General features: G+C 31.9%; 2 protein-coding genes across 9 annotated transcripts in view; one reads left to right on the forward strand and one right to left on the reverse strand.

The window, feature by feature from the left end:
* Ca-alpha1t (Ca[2+]-channel protein alpha[[1]] subunit T) overlaps window positions 1–8,759 on the forward strand; it is an 84,271-nt gene extending 75,512 nt beyond the window's left edge. Inside the window, exons 29-34 of the mRNA XM_076387329.1 lie at window positions 104–234; window positions 318–467; window positions 656–948; window positions 1,029–1,305; window positions 2,472–2,734; window positions 4,021–8,759. Of these exons, the coding sequence (XP_076243444.1) occupies window positions 104–234; window positions 318–467; window positions 656–948; window positions 1,029–1,305; window positions 2,472–2,734; window positions 4,021–4,908 (2,002 nt within the window). The 3' untranslated portion in view covers window positions 4,909–8,759. The remainder of the gene's footprint in view (window positions 1–103; window positions 235–317; window positions 468–655; window positions 949–1,028; window positions 1,306–2,471; window positions 2,735–4,020) is intronic.
* Dic1 (Dicarboxylate carrier 1) lies at window positions 2,504–17,699 on the reverse strand. 8 transcript variants are annotated; one of them, XR_013002824.1, is made up of 9 exons: window positions 17,494–17,699; window positions 16,705–16,998; window positions 16,271–16,426; window positions 15,770–15,936; window positions 15,457–15,664; window positions 15,200–15,280; window positions 15,080–15,136; window positions 6,045–6,245; window positions 2,504–2,639 (listed from the first exon to the last, which is right to left on the reverse strand). XR_013002824.1 is itself a non-coding variant. In XM_076387326.1 (9 exons), the coding sequence occupies exons 3-9, from the start codon at window positions 16,798–16,800 to the stop codon at window positions 12,405–12,407; spliced, it is 879 nt and encodes a 292-aa protein (XP_076243441.1). In that variant the 5' UTR covers window positions 16,801–16,831; window positions 16,924–16,962; window positions 17,494–17,699; the 3' UTR covers window positions 10,012–12,404. The 8 variants fall into 8 exon arrangements, 7 of the variants coding, with proteins under 7 accessions (XP_076243441.1, XP_076243438.1, XP_076243440.1 ...); XM_076387326.1 differs by lacking the exons at window positions 2,504–2,639; window positions 6,045–6,245 and adding an exon at window positions 10,012–12,518 and having other exon boundaries at window positions 16,705–16,831; window positions 16,924–16,962; XM_076387323.1 differs by lacking the exons at window positions 2,504–2,639; window positions 6,045–6,245 and adding an exon at window positions 10,012–12,518 and having other exon boundaries at window positions 16,705–16,857; window positions 16,924–16,962.
* Window positions 17,700–17,832: the final 133 nt, after the last annotated feature.

Below are 17,832 nucleotides of genomic sequence, written 5' to 3' on the forward strand. Positions count from 1 at the left end.
TAATGAAAAATGTTCATATACATTTTAACTCTTTCAACGTAATCTAAAGAGCATTTTGTTTTATATGATGTACAATAGGGAAAATGCTTTTATTTTATTTCAGGTGGAATCAGCTAGACGTAGGAATCGTTATATTATCAGTGGTTGGTATTGTTCTTGAGGAAGTTGAATCAAAAATCATTCCCATTAATCCTACCATAATTCGCGTGATGCGAGTTCTACGAATTGCCAGAGGTAAGTTGAAGATACACGAAAAATTAACAGATTATCGTTACATTTAATAAAATGAATAAATCATCAAAAATATCCTTTTACAGTTTTGAAGCTCCTTAAAATGGCGAAAGGAATACGTGCCCTTTTAGATACAGTAATGCAGGCATTGCCACAGGTTGGAAACTTGGGTTTGCTATTTTTTCTGCTTTTTTTCATATTTGCAGCCCTTGGCGTGGAACTGTTCGGTCGTCTAGGCAAGTATTGATTTCAAAGTTGATGCTAAATAATTTCATATTTAACAGAATAATTTAAAAATATTCTGTACAAAACTTTTCATAATAATTTTCTTTTCTCTTAGCTGATTTGATTAAATTATAGAAACACTTTTAAATAACACGTTGCAAAGAAACATTATTTTATTGTTAATTATTTAATATTGTAGAATGCAACGATGAAATGCCTTGTCAAGGCCTGGGTGAACATGCTCACTTTAGTAATTTCGGTATGGCATTTTTGACGCTTTTTCGAGTTGCTACTGGTGATAATTGGAACGGTATCATGAAGGATACTTTAAGAGACGACTGCGACGAAGCAGCTGACTGCGTGAAAAACTGCTGCGTGAGCACCATTATCGCCCCAATTTTTTTTGTAATTTTTGTGCTAATGGCGCAATTCGTTCTTGTAAACGTAGTCGTGGCTGTGCTCATGAAACACCTTGAAGAAAGTCATAAACAGGTAAAGATATGCATAATAGTATTATTATACTATCCATTATTATGGAACAATACAATAATAACGTAAAATTTGTTTGTAAGATGGAAGATGAACTCGACATGGAGACACAGCTAGAAAGGGAATTGGCAGCAGAGCAAGAGGAGTTACTAGAAGTTGAAGAAGAAGAAGATGACGACGATAACGTGAAAAGAGATAGAGATGATGATGATGGTTTGGGAGAAGATGACGATGTTAGGGAGCGTGAATCAGTTTTATTAAGGAATGAGAAGATTCCTATTGGCAGACCTGGGCTCGCCAAAGTTCGTTCCTTACCCGCGAATTTTATTTATAATCCACCACGAGAAAGAAGTACAGATGGTACGTAAATAACTAAATGTACAAAGTGTTCGACGACAGGTGTTAAAAATTTTTAGAATAATTTTACAAGCTAAAATAAGACGAAAATCAAGAATGGTAAAAATACATTTGAAGACTTCGTTTCAGAGTTATTAAATGTTGCAGAAACGTCTAAAATTCGCGTGAAATCTATTTGACAAGGGACTTATTCTACTGACTTTGCTGTGTCTGACCTACCTGCTTAGTGATCGGCAGAAGAATAAGTGGCAACTCATAAGAGGAAGGCATGTGTGTGGAAATCACTTTTGAAATGACACTAGGTGCAAGTTGTAGTACAAGTCTAACATTGAAAAACCCTGATGAGTTTTGTAATAGTGGGCTTTTGTTTCCGAGATATTTTTATTTAAAGCTATATCGGTTGGTTCAGAATTCTTACCGACGGGCTACAGTTTCGTTTTCATCCTAAATAAATTTTTATATCGTCAAAAAAGCTTTCTTTTACTTATATATGATTGTATATTTAAAAATGCATTTTTTAACCAGCGACTTGCAGCATTGTAACCTAACGCTTTACCGTAGTATCCACAACCTTTTGTTGGGAACACATAAATTATTAGCGCAACATGTAACTTTATATAAAAATATCTCAAGAACGAAGGTCCACCATCACGAAACCCATTATGGTTTTTCAATGCTAAACTTATGCAATTTGTATCTAGCGTCATTTTAAAAGTAATTTCTACACCCGTATTTTAGGCGTTTCCTCAACAATTAATAACTCTGAAACGAAACCTTAAACGCAATTTTGTCATTCTTGATTCTCGTTCTGTTTTGGTACGTAGAATCACTTCTTAAAATTTCTAACACCTTGTATAACTGTGACACGTTTCATACTCCTTGTTCCTAAATATTTTTATTAAATGTAAATACGTATAATGTCCTCTTTAATATCCCCTTTGGGTTTTAAAATAAAAACAAAACCCCAAATGCGAATTGTTCGTAGATTACGTGGATTCGCGAGAAATATAAGAATTCTTGAAAAAATAATTCATAAATACATAAACCACTTTCTATAAATTACCAATTCTACAGACCAAAGATAAATAATTGCGTGTATTCAAGAAATATTAAGATTGTGTTACGCGAATGCATATCTTAGATATTGAACTATTTGAATCATGTTACAGATGGATCATTTACCGTATCACTGTCACGTCGCAGCTCATATCATCGTTCCAATTCGAGACCGTCCAAGTTCAAATCGAAACGTCGACAAACGTTTCATTTGGGACATCATCACCAGAGAAGGTCTTTACTGCCGATGCACTTTGAAGTTGCCGAAGTTATCGAAAAACCTGTAAACAATTTAAGCGTGCCTCGAATTATTCCGCAACACAACTATGACGCAGCAAGTAGCGATCATGGTCATGCGCATCGTCAACGGTTACAGGTAATATCATTTAAGCAAATATACTGTCTTTTCTATATCAGAAGTACATATAGAGAGTGTTCGACAATTGATATAAGAAATTTTAAAGAACAATTCAAAACGTCAACATAGGACGAAAATCCAGATGAACGCAATTGCGTTTGGGACTTCGGTTTAGAGTTATTAATTGTTGCAAAAACGTCTAAAATTCATGAGAAATATGTCTGACTTAGGACTTATGGCTTGCATTAGCCATGTCAGATATAGCAGTGTCAGTAGAGTAAGTTAACAGTAAAATAAAACCAGTCAGACACACTTCACACGCATTTTAGGCATTTTTCCAACAATTAATAATAATTTGGAAACAACACTTCAAACGCAATTTCGTCACTTTTGATTTTCGTCTTACTTTATCATATCAAATCACCCTCCAAAATTTTTAACTCCTTTTCAGCGAACACCCTGTACTTACTATATTAATATCTTGATTTCGAACACCTGTTTTACCTGTATCATAAAACCGTTGCATGAGCGAATGCTGATCAATATCAACATTAGTTCTGTATTAACATATAAAATTGTTGGAAATATTTGTTTAATTACCCACTAAATTTACATATTATACATAATTACATCTACATCAAAACTGCACAACTGGCGACTCAATAACCATGCATGACTATTATGTTTACTCCACTTCTTTCATTCGTAGCTCATGACTTGGCGTTGATAGGCTCGCAGTCAGTGGTGGGAATGTCGGAAATATTGCAAGCATACTACTTGGCAACCAAATTTGCCTGAGTTACGCAGCCCTAATCTACAGAGAGTCCAGTGAAAGTCATATTTAAATTTTTAAATGGCACTCTATATTTTCACTGCATATTCTTCTAACTGTCATCAAAACGTTTTCAAAACACTACTTGCACATATATTTTGCGTAGACCATTGTTAAGTTATTAACTTTTAAAATTAACATGCCGCCCATAATAGTATTACCAGATATATACCATGAGATCGTTACTTGGTCGAATTAATCACCTTACATTCGTTATTTTGGTGTATGCACATACCTCCCATGTCTTTTTTCTCTCAGTCGCCTTTTTTTAAGGCCACCATGATGTATAAAATCTAACCGAGCAACCTATACTGTATAGATATAATAATACGATTGATAAAAGTGTTGATATGGAATTTTTGTTTAAATTTGCTAATGTGATTTGGTGGCAAAGTTATAATGAGGAAAATAAAAGTTGAAATTAATTATTTATATTATGCTAAATGGTAAATAATAATTATCATATTTATAGGCCACCAGCGATGAGCAAGAAAACAAGTTTCTACTGAGTGTAAATAAACCAGCAGCGAATTCTTCCCCGGTGACTCCAGCCGGATCGGTTATCGCTTTAACCTGTCCTAAATTAAGCAGCGAACGATATCTCCTACCAACGGCCAATATCTACCCGTCCAAGGCAACATTGACTCGCAGGGCATCGAGCGATACGCAATCCCAATCTGACACAAACGTCAGCGTTGGTAGCGGTAGCAACACCTCGAAGACACCAAGCATAACGAACGGTTATACCGAAACCGCAATATCGAAGAGCAGCGGTAAATCAGAGGATCTAAAAACGAAGAACGAGAGACGGGTATCCGCTCCACCGACGGACGATCTCGATGTTCAATCAATTATCAATGAAAGGAGACCGTCCAAGTTAAAAAGCGGAAGCTCGACAGTAGTCTCGAGCAGTGCAGGTGATCAGTACGGTTCAGCAATCCGAGCTGGCAGTTATGGACGCATTTACGTTACCGAAGAGAAGTCCGAAGAAGTATTGCCTACGTCAGCGAGTAACATGAGCGACAGTGTGAACGGAAGTGCGAATGTCAGTGCAAGCGGAAGTGGGAGCGGTAGTGGAGGCACTAGTGGAAGTGGGAATGGTGGTAGAAGCGGTGCTGGTGTAGTGCACATTCCGGAAGGAGTTTGCGTCACTATTGCGTCGGACGTTAGAATATACGTTGACGATACCAATTCGACGAGCAGCAGCAGCCACTGCAAAAGAATGGCGAACGACGAGACACCGGATGTGTCGACAACGATTTCCTCGGTGACCGCGTTACGAGAGGGAACCGACGGGACTGAAGAGGTTGAGCAGAGGTCTGAGAGACCGCCCTTCGATGGACCGTCGGATCCTTCTTAATTGAGAAACAATAAAGAGCAAAATATCTTTTACGTTTAAACGATTTGCTGGAAAAGTATAAATTTTTACGTAACTGTCAGCTAACCATGGTATCCACGGCGAAATACCATGGAGAGTGCTGCGAGGGTTCAATGCTGGGCTCTAAGAAAGACTGTAGTGCATGACAATATAGTCGTTATATTCTAGTCACTTAGCCGCCGTGAACTTGCCAAAGAAAAAAAGAAGAAATCGCCGAGCATTTACGAAAGGTCGGGAAGTATGGAAGCATGGAGGAAGAGACACATTAGCAAGGAGCTCCCATCAGTGTAAAGTTATTACGAAAAGAGGGGAGTGATTATTCAAATGATAATCTCACTGTAAACAGCTTGGCGCTGTACAAGTAGCACAGAACAAAATCGAAGATAATGAAATTACAAAAAAAAAAAGCGAGCGCGTGTAACAAACGCAAAATGTAACGCACTTGAATAACCTATGACAATCTATTATTGCCAGCGGAACTGGTCTTATGTTCCGTTTCGAAACATCGTGGAAGTCGATTCGTAGAATTTGTTAGAAAGAAAGTTAGAAAGGAGAACGATGTAGGTCGCGTCGATAATTAGAAAATTCAGTAGCTCTTAGGTAGATTTGTCGAATCTACAAAACAACTGCAATTAATCGGACCACACTTTCTCGCCTTTCCTTTTTCTCCAGCTCGTCAAACGCGTGTCGTTCGCAGGAGAGTTTCGAGAGCCACGGTGGGTCGTGGTAGCTCTCGACGAAGGAACGAAAGGTGCCAAATGATGAAGAACGGTCATTACCGAAGTGCCAGAAAAAAACTAGATAAAACTTTCAAAGTAAAAATAGTGTAGCCTTTGCGATGGAAGAGATTTAGCTGTAAAAAATTGTTAACGTTAGACGTAAGACCTTCGTACTAAATATTTTCAGAACCAACGTACAATCGATGAAATGGGAGGCCGAACAAATATTATTGCGATTGGCTAAAATAATAACAGCCAGTTCGTAGTTTAGTCGATTATAATGGTATTTTTGTCTTTTGCGCTAACTCTATTATATCTAGTCGAGTTCGAGATGTGATTAGGACCTTAAGACTAATCTGACGCGTTGTGATAATCTTTAATACAAATTGAAACTCGTACAATCTATTTCCATGTCAATTGGTTCATTTGACGTGTTCTCGTGGAAAGCTATGTCGAGCCAGCTGCCGTGCACTTCCGGATAATCCTGCGGCGACCAATGATCGTGGAGTTCTCTTCATTTCTTTCTCTTCGTTTCTTTTACGCGTTTTAGAACGTTCTTCTCATTAACATCTGTGATATACTTTAATCGTAGTGTATTTCCTATAACGACAACAGAACATCAGAGAAACAGTGACAACAGCAACAGCAAGGAGAAGCAACAATTAGACAGGTAGCTGACTTTTTAATAAAATGAAAACAAATGTAAAGTTCTGGGTAAAATAAATAAAAAAAACGCAACACAAATGTACATACATTGTGTTATTAATATATACACATTGTCAGTGGAAAAGATAGGACGAACTTTATTTACAGGGTACGCTTTATATGAAGTGATACCTTTGTGGGTACGAGTCTCCTAATGCGTTTCTCACTATTCTCTACAGACCTGTACGTAATTTGTTATTTTTATCGAAGCCTACTCTGTACTGACATACAAAAATTGTATCGAATTTAACCTTTCACTCTTAATCCCTCACACTCTATAGCACATTACCAACTTCGGCGTCTCGCTACTCCAAGTTCACTCTATCTCCTCCATCGACAATACATATACTTATGATAGGAAACTCTACTGTACATACATACATTTACGAATATTCTACATACTCTACACTTGGTGTGGTTTATTTTGATACTACCGCGTGCGGTAATATTTAACGATTGTCAGGATAAATCCAACATAAAAGTAAAGTAAATAACTCTATGCCTTCTAACGTTGAACGTTGACGGAACTTCGTGCGGTGGTGGTGCCCGCTTTCGAATTACCAATTAGTGGCAATCGGCGAACCCTCTGTTAACTCTAAGGTTGTAGATTGCAAAGTTGATGAGCGCTGTGCGCCACGTTGCTTTGATAATAGTCGCTATCGGTACGTGACAGGGTTGGATTACCAATTAGCCGATTTAAAAGCATAACTCAACCTGTGTTTGAGTTTTATAATTGTAGTTATAATTAATTATAGCTAAATTATAGTAATAGATTCTCTATGCAATGTTTGAGATCGTTAATCGATATAACAGTTATCAGTAGGCTGCGAATCCTTATGCACCTATTTATGGTAATTTTCAATGTGCAAAAAGATACAGAATCTATATGATATAGAAATTATTAAAAGATAAATACACTTTATAAGATTTGAAAGGTGAAACAAATCTTTAATTAGGTCCCATTACTCTAATTTTGTGTATGAAAAGAAAAATTTGCATAAACATTCGTAGTCTAGTTATCAGAAAATGTGATTGATTTCAAACTAGGTGTTAACTTATGGAAAGCTTCGCCTAATTTACATTTTTCGACTGATCGACTATCCAGTCCTGGAACGTAGTAGACGAGACTAGGTAACGCTGTTGATTGTGATTAGTGGTAAACAAAAGTACCTTGTTTAAAAGGTCTGAAATAATCTTGTACGCACAAGATCGTCTATTCTATCGAGAATTCAAATTCCTTAGAACTAAAATCGATTCCCGTTTTTAATTGAACTTTAAATCGACCCAATTTCAGTTTATCTTAAAGAAAGTATAAAGAACCTTTTTTTCGAAATAACGCAATGACCTGGTGTCTAAATCGTGACGTATCAGACTGTTTGGACCTTTTAATCAAATTCTGTAGACTACAATGTATTTGTACAATCACAAACATATATAAGTACACTCACAAGTATATATGTACATATACGCGCGTCTTTACGGCGCGGCACCACGACCGAGTCTCGATAACTCGATAGCGTTAGACGACTGACCTCCGAATTATAGTAATACTCTAGCCAGGAAAGTGATCGTGTAACCGCGCGCAAACTTCGCCAATCAGTTGCACATGTATCATTAGTAAGGCAGAGAAGTATGTAAAGGGATAAGATATTCTATGATCTACGTGCATACCATCGCAGCGGAATACCTCTATCTGTGGCAAAACAAAGCTAAATAAGACAGGAGAACATAGGAAACGTGAACAAATTATACACATATTTATGCGTATGCAGATATACGTATCTATGTATATGTGTGCAGACATGCGTAACAGATGCACATGTGCAGACATATGCGTATGTATATCAGCGTGAATATGAGTACAAGAAAGAATCGTGCACGCGCACACAATCAGAATTATAACGTGTTATTCAATGTACTTGTTGCCGGGTGCCTCTCGAGTCTGTTCTTCGCCCCTAGAGAAAGCAGTGCGTAATCGTCTATTTAACAAACAAAATGGCAAAAATGGGAATAGATATTAAAGAAACAGATGAAGAACGTGTGAAAGCCGACAATTAGCCGCCCTCAAGTGTAATGTGCAAATTTTAAATACAGCTGCAATGTACTAGGCATGGTCAACGCGACCATCGAAAAGCGTCCTTCTTGTCTGTCTGACACTACGTGTGTATGTGCGTTTACGCGTTTTGCCCACGCGTTCTAGCCACGTGAATTGCAAGGGAATTCGAAACAGAACGTAATAGTGGGACAGAGAGTGTGAGGGAGAGAAAGGAATGGAGGAAAAAAAATGAGAGAGAAAGATTGAATGCGTGTGTGAAAGTATGAGAGAATGGAGCACAGCTGATAGAGACGTAGAACAAGACTAAATATGTACAAATGTAATAAATTGAATGACGATTACGTTGAATTCAACCACCGGTTGTTTTATTTGTTTCTTTCCCTGTACTTATTTCACTTACGATTAATATCTATTAACGATAACATATTGCTGAGTAAAGTTGATGGTGGTGTTACTGTTACTTTGTTTTCGGTTTTTAACCATTCTAACCACTTTAGATATACAGTTCATACAGATATATGTATAGAGATATATCACACAAATCATACAGATATACAGTATAGACCATTTTTATAATTACACTCACGTATGTGTCTAAAGAAATACCCATAAAACATCAAATTTTAAACTAAAATATTTTAAAACAAAGATTCATTTTAACAAAATCCAAAAGGTTTTATGATACAACCATAGTCATATCTTTATGATACAACCATAGTCAATAGCAATTTCTACATTTTGCACCACTCCTTATCAGAATGTTAGAATAAGACGAAAAGGAAAATAAATAAAATTGTGTTTGAAGTTTCGTTTCCGAGTTATTAATTGTTGGGGAGTCACTTAAAATACGCGTGAAATGTATTTGACAATGAGTTGGGACTTACTCTACTACTGACGTTCATTAGTTAGGTCAGACACAGCGAAATCAGTAGTATAAGTCCCGGGATCAGAAGTCAGATATATTTCACACGTATTTTAGATGTTTTCTCAACAATTATAACTCGAAAACGAAGTCAGAAGCGCGATTTCGTTTATCTGCATTTTCATCTTACTTTAACATGTAAAATTACCTTAAAATTTCGGACACCTTTTCTTTAACATCCTGTAGATACACATGATTACTCTTTAACATTCTGATAAAGAGTAACGCGAAGTATGGAAATCGCTATTGCAAAGATGCAATTGAAAATTTCTAGATGCAAATTGCAGTATAAATATAACTATGGTTGTATCATAAAACTCTTTTGTTTTTAGTTAAAATTAATCTTGTTTTAAAATATTTTCATGTGCCTTTAATTATAAAAATGGTCTAAGTCAAGATTCTAAAAAGTTTGTTAGTAAAAATAAATATGTAAGGGTATTGAAATATATCTTTGACGATTTTATTTATCTTAAGTATGAAGTTTAACGTTTACTCCAAGACCTTGTCTTCAAAAATTAGTGGGAACAACTGCGGATGTTAACATGGGCAAAATTAGGACGTGGAAGAGGACATAAATTTGCATACTAGGGAATGATTTCCACGTTATGAATATTATCTAATGAATCAAAGGAACACAGTTTTTGTAGCAACAACATTGTTTAATGTTTATTTAAAAGCCAGTCGATTAAATACAAGTATACAATGTGTACATATGAATACTTCTATGGAATGCATTAACTATCTAAAAATTATTTCACGTAACTACAGGAAAGATATCATTCTAAATAACAATATAAAATATACTCTCTTTTTTTAACAATTATGAATATACATATATGCATCATTCATCTAGAGGTAATGAAATGTAAGTATTGCAATATATATTTGTACATTAAATTAAATAAAATGTAAATAAAGATTTGTGCTAGTATACTGAATAAAGTGTTTACACATTGTGAGAAGAATGTAATATAACATAGAAATATTAGAATAACACTGGAATTCTATAATGAACACGATACAAAGATTGGTTTCATTTTGGCAATGTACATATGAGTTCTTAAAATACGTTCACTGCGACTCATGTGCCTAAAGAGTGCGTAAGAAAAGTCAAAGATCTGTGCGTAAAATAAGTTACGAAACCTTTGTGCGTGAACGAATTTAATGTGCTACAGTATGAGACACAGAATTACATGTTACTGTCACAGTGAACACATTAATTGTCAAATAACACAAAAAAAAATTTGATTACGTGTGTTTATCGTAACAACAGTAAATGTTACGAATAATGAATTATTTTACAAAGTTTTTATCCATCGTTATATATTTCTTAAGTTCAGATTCATTTTACACGTTACCAGAGCATCTAAAAACGAATGTAAAAAATTTTGATAGATCATTTCGTACGTATATTACAATGTAGATTATGTGCGCCAAATTTATAGCTTCGTTTCAGGTTTTTATTTGTATTTTTATTATTTAACATTTGTATTATTGTATGACAAAAACATGTTTTTTATATTTTTACTTCTTTTTTTTACAATCATAAATTTGGAATCTTTATACACTGAATTAATGGCTCTTATAATTATACTATAACATATAGGTCATACTGATGAAGAAAGTTAAGACACCCGAAAATTCAAAAAATTATAAAATTTTTGCAAATAAAATATTTGAAGGACTGACTTTAGTCTTGTTAGTTTACTTTTTCAAATTAGACTTTAACGGATGAAATTGCCCCTTGAAAAGATGCAATTAGACGTAAACAACATTAAGAAAAAAAATAAAATAGAAACTTCTGTTTTAACTATTTCTCGATCTTTTTTCACCTTACCTTATTCCACGAAAAAGAAAATTCTGTATTTTTTTAAAACTACATCATATTATAAACCAAAATAGGTTTATATACATTTGCTGTTTGTTCCAATTTTTTCAGTTAACTAAAGATTAAAGCATTCGTAAAGCATTCGATTACGTAATAGTTACGTAAATATGGAAATATATGGGTACAAAGCTTTTTACGTGAAATGATATTCTAAACACGTCAAAATTTTTTACATCTGTTTTAAAATACTTTTATATTTTACATATTTTCATATTAATCTTTTGCAAAATATGCAAACATTAAGAAAAGGCATGTGTATAGAAATCGCTTTTGGAATGACACTGGGTACAAGTTAAGAACCTTACGAACTGTCGGCCAGGTAGTCAACAACATTTAGACTAAAAAGAGAACATGTGTGCCAATAACTATAAAAGTGGTCGATGTAAAAAATTTTAAAAAGTTGAATTTAAAATGGCTGTAACAAATAAATGATAATTCAACTCTTTTTAATTTTTTACTTAAATAAACCACTTTTATAATAACCGCCACATAGGCTGCGGCCAGCTGCGGCAACTATAAAAACATAAGCGACTAGCTGATCGCAAATCGCAATAACAAATAAAGTGGATTGAATCAAATGCATGCATTCACACTACAAAAACTTTAACCCAGAATTAAACGCTTGAGTTTTGCAAATAAGTTTCGATATGGAAGAATTGATTGCAAAACTCGTTTAGCCTTTTCATATTTCGGTACTTGATCACTGGCAATAATATCTATGTAATTAATACTACAAACTCATATTTAATAAGGGTTATTGAAAGCAATTTCCACATTGATGCCTTCTCCTTCTGAACAAAAGACCTTACTCCATTTGTTATAATAACTACATATGTGAGAAACTCATATGTACTTGCTTATAAAAAATTTATTTTAAACATAAATTGATTAGCTATTTGGAAACTTTTCAACAATAATAAATATTGTTCATTATCTATCTTACACCATGACTTCTTGTATCATTTTATAAAAATAATTTGTAATTTCTATAAATATTTTTGATTTCAAAAATAAAAATAACAGCTTTGTAAGAATTTTACAAATAAAATATAAGTTGGTACATTTAATTGTAATTTGAACTAAATTTAACTCTATACTCTTCCTTGTAACTTTAATGAAAGGCATTTGGATAGTTTTATGACTTCTTATGCTTATGTTGTACTTGTGCTTCAGAAAAGTAGTCGAAATTCATACTACGTGATTTTGAGGAGGATAAAATCCAAACTTAGATTTTAACTGTTCCAAAAAGACAAAAGTAAGAATTGTGTGCGGTGCTAACCTTACAAATGCAGGTACATAACCCTAAAAGGAGATACTTATCAATGTTTAAAATAATATACTTTCTCTTTAGATAAACCGCTAAAACTTTGAAACTTAAAAGGCAATAACTATTTCATTCATATAGGATAAACTGTCTAAGGTTACAAATAAAAAAATCTGTGTTAGTTTTAATTATACGACAAAATATTTTCCGAAATTTCAAGATTTAGGACATTTTTAAATAAAACAATATATTTTTATTATTGTAATAAAGTTACCTATAAGAAAACAAAAATTAGATATAAATTTCTGTACCTTTAGATGAACTCCTGAAAACTAAGTTTATGATTATAATTAGTAACACAAGTTTATAAAAAATGAATATGAATATTTTTTTATTATATATTTGATAAATCATGTTTGCACTTAATTGTATTTGCAAAGGCATTTCAGTTTAATCGGATGATGGTGTAAAAGTAAGTACTTGTATGTACAAAGGCAATTCAGTTCAATATAAACAAACAAAGATAAATCAAATATTAAAAAATAATTTAAAATGATAACCACTGCCTTTTCCTCAATTAGAGAACTCTGCTAGCAGTACAAAAGTTAATTCTGTGATATTAGGCTATGCTTCATGAAAGTTATTCCTTACAGAGTCATCCAAAGATCAATACATGATTACAATTTACAATACTACAATAGTAAAAATATATTCTCCCAAGTAAAAAATGGTCAATAACTGAAGTTTCGGAAAATATGATTGTAAAACTGTCTTTATGCTAATATTTATTTTTTCAGAATAAATTTTTTAACTTATCTTCTTGTATTATTAAACTTTACATATAAGTGTTTTAGATTTTAACCTCAGATGACTCATTCTATAACGAGATATCAAATATATGTTGAAATACTTGCAGGTTGGTTGGAAAGCTTGAATGGAATAAAAATGTTGTGACAGAATCTCTGAATTACCTTTGTTTTGCAACACTAGTATTTTAAAGTTGTTAAAAGATAAAACTAATACAAGTTTAGAGTTAAAAATGTTAAGTTCTTATCTGTCAGTCAGATAAAGACATTAAAATAGGATGTTTAATTAAGTCTTTCAGCTAATCAAAAAAATATGAGTTTTGGGAGATTTTTAAGATCTTCATAAGCAATACATGTATTACTATAGTGAAGAAGTATGTATACATTACCAATGGTTGAATGTGTGACTTTTAGTAATGACATAGATCTGTTAAACTTTTTTTCACAGAAATTAACACAATAAATTATAGTCAATCTCTTATATGATTTTCTGTTGCTGCTCCCTAAAATGTCTCTAAATTATAGTCTCTAACTTTTTTAATACATGTATAAGATATACATATTTTATAACTATGACAAAGATAGATTGAATAGCCTAATATAATATTTTCTTTCCATTTGAGCTACCCTACCATCCCTGTAAATATTTCAGTATATATTTGGAATATTTTATGCTGTTTCAGTTATTCTATGTTTCTAACAGTTTATCTAAAAAGCAAGAAGATCATGATTTAGATGAACATATTTAAATTAAAAGCTTAATTATCATAAATAAAGAAGTACATAATATATATTGCATTTTGAAAAATAAAATATAATAATTTATAAATTTTAAGTATGCATATTTTATAAACTACATAAAACTGTTTAGGATGTTAAACACGTTGAATTATTGGGATCACCAGTAACCGACATATTATATTTATAGTATTAAAAATTGTGTGATATTCAATGTGTTAAGAAATAAATGGGCTTCATTTAATATTAAACAGTTTAAGTGTGGAAGTGAATTGGACTACATTATATATCTAACCACTACATATTGAGGCGGAATCTACAATGAAGCATGAGCAGACTTTCTCTTGAATAACCAACATAGTTGAACTCAACAGTTGAACACAACTACTCCATACAACTATAGTACTCTGTACTATTATCCAATATATACAAGGCAAGATATATGATTAGTATACATAATAAACATAGTAAATATGTACTGTTAATTATAAAAGTGGTTTGAGTAAAAAATTTGAAAAATTTGAATTTATCATTTTCTTGTAATAAGAATTGATGCAACACCAAATAAGTGATAAATTCAACTTTTTTATATTTTTTACTTAGACCACTTTCATGATTACTGACACATACACCCACTGTTTATAGATATATAAAAAGACCATTCAATGTGAAGATAAGTAATTTAAAAGAACAAATAAACAGATAAATATCTACTAAAGTCATATTTCTTCTTTTTTATGTTTTATACATGCATTATCATTCTAATTAATAGGGCTGATTAAACAAAATCTACAAATGCTTCTACTTATTACCAACAGTATCAAAACTTATCTGACTGGTGATGCTTCTATAGCAGTAGTAATCAATGATGCATAATTCAACCTATGTACTACTAATAAAAGAGAAATATTCTTCATACAAAATTTTCCTTATGTTAATTGAGCATCCTAGCATTTCAGCTCACCTTTACTTTAAATATGTTTATCTAGGTCATGATCTTTGTCTACCATTGAATCATAAAATAATAAAGATTAAAAAATAATAAATTAACTCACTTTAAAGAATGCTAATGGCCCTAGTTTAGCAGTGTACCAAAATAATTCCATTAAGTCCTACAACAGAAATTATATGTACAGTTAATCAATTTTGAATATACTTACATATATTATTATTACCTTAAATTCTCCAGGTTTGGCATTCATTGCTCGCGTTTTTAATACATCTAGTGGTTGAGTAAGAGTTGTAGCAATAGCACCCTTATATTGAAATAAGTATATGATTAATTAGTAATAATTTAGACTTTAGAGAATACTTTAACAAATATAAATTATTTATTATATCTTTAAAAAACAGTTTTTAAAAATATTTTGAAGTTATGATACAGGAATGAATCAGTCTATATACTTTAAAATTTGTACAAAAACATACTTACAGCAAATATACTTGATATCACATGAGTTACTGGACTATCTTTAAAATAACCACTTTGTAACAATATAATTTTAATTTGATCATAAAAACTTAATTGTCCTATAGTCATTAAAGCAGCTCTTAATGTTGCAGTGGAACATCCACTAAACAATCGATGCACACCTTCTTGTTTAATTATACTATTCAGTCCATCTAGGGCATGCTTATAACTGTAATAATATTCATTACTAAGTAATAGAAACAAAGTGAAAGTAGCTTACTATTTTTTTGCATTAATGTATCTCTGTACTTAAAGTATTTATATATCTGCTTACTTTCGCCTTAATTCTGGTGGAAGTTTTATATCATTTTGCATCCGTACATTAATTAAATCTGCTGGCGTTCCAAGAACACCACCAGCTGCACCAGAAAGTCCAGCCAGTAATAATTTTTCATGAAACAATAACGAATGTCCAGATGCTTCAAACGTTTGTTTACCCACCTATGTATAGTTTTATTCACATGTATGTAATAAAAAGCAAAAATAAAAAATGTTTTAAAACCTTAAAGACAGATTAGGTAGTACTGAATAGAAAATGAATAGTATTATGCAAACTATGGCAAAGTTTTCATAGACTAAAATTTATATATTTTTGTGAATAATATTTATTCTCTAGATATAACTCTTATGAAATCACAAGAACAATGTTAAAGACAATCTACACGTTACTTTTGCCAGAAATATATCTATATATATAGTACTGATTCTTGTCAATAAGGTGTTACTTGTAAAATAAAATAACAAATAAGTATATACATAATATGATAAAATTTACTTCATATGCTCCGAATCTTGTTGTAGAATATGTAAGTTGACGAAGTAAAGAAGCACTAAGTCCATTGTATAATGCTGTAAATCCATTCTTTTCTAATATAGAAGTTGCTAATTGTACTACAGATAGTTTTCCATGTTGATGCGTTTGTAACTGAACCTGTAAATTTATTTTTAGTGTAGTGGAATAAAGATTTGCATATATATTAATTATGAATATGTTATGTAATATGTATATATATACACATATTATACATCTATATATGTAATATAATTCTATAAAGTATAACTTTGAAGATTACAACAATTCATATGATTTACAGTTAATATGTCTCTTATAGAATTTTAAATTTTATCTTAGTATTGAAATCTATAATTATTAATTTATAAAAAAAATTATTTTAATACTATATTAATTAAAATATAATGATGAAGTACTTTTAATAAATCTAGAGGATGTGTAATACAAGCAGCACCTGCAGAAGATAGCCCACCAAAATACCAGCGTGCTAACTTTTTTGATTCGTCTGTCATTTTGTTCCTATTTTATATCGTCATGGAAAATCTTAAAAAGAAGATATGTTGCAGGATCTATGAACATAATGTACATTTTAAACATTTCAATAATTTAAAACTTTGTACATTCATTACACTTACCTTTTTTCTTGTACTTTTTTGCATTATAAATGTAAATGTCTGTTAGGTACATTACACAAACACAAAAATTTCCACCTTAATTTAGGGCCGTTTTTAAGGAAAATAATTAAGACCAAAAATTATGATATTAATGATTATAGAAATAAAGTTAATGAAAATGATATAGCAGTTAAATGTTTTAATTAAATGGTAATGTCTAATCGATATAGTTATATTGTATTATTTATTTGATTAAAAGAGCTTAAATTACATTTATTTAAACTTTAAATGTACTATCAATAATGAAAATGTGCATAATAAATATAACTCTGCATTCATGTAACTAAGGTAGTTGTTAATAATTGCATTCCTTTGTCATATGTTAAAACATGAATTATTTTTGTATGCAAACATTGCATTTTATAGGTACTTTAATTCAAATGAATTTTCGTTTCTAATTTTAATACATAATTTATCAAAAAATAAAAGCACAATTTATTTTTAAATCACTGATAACAGTATAGCATATGATTGTTTAAATAAAAAAAAATGGACAATCTATAAAAGTAAAAAAAAAAAAATAAAACTCACCATATACTGCAATATTAATGCTATTTTTTGATTATTGATGACTATGACATTCATGTACAGAAAGTCTAAACTCCATCTGATGAAACATATTCCTCACAATCAGTGAAGTGCTTCTGGAAACTCGACGAACGCGCACACATCAGCTGACAGCCACGTGTAATACCACCTCCTTTCATCAAGGCTAAACCTCTTTTTTATTGACGTATTTAAGTTTCCAATTTGTCTATTTTGCAAATACATGGCAAATTTCTAAGTGTGCGTGTAAATAGCTCAAAATAGGAAGGAAAGCATATTATTGAATGCATTATTAACGAAAATTGTTACGCCATTACTTATCTC

Source organism: Calliopsis andreniformis, chromosome 10 (genome assembly GCF_051401765.1).
Source record: "Calliopsis andreniformis isolate RMS-2024a chromosome 10, iyCalAndr_principal, whole genome shotgun sequence".
In the NCBI taxonomy this organism is placed as follows: domain Eukaryota; kingdom Metazoa; phylum Arthropoda; class Insecta; order Hymenoptera; family Andrenidae; genus Calliopsis; species Calliopsis andreniformis.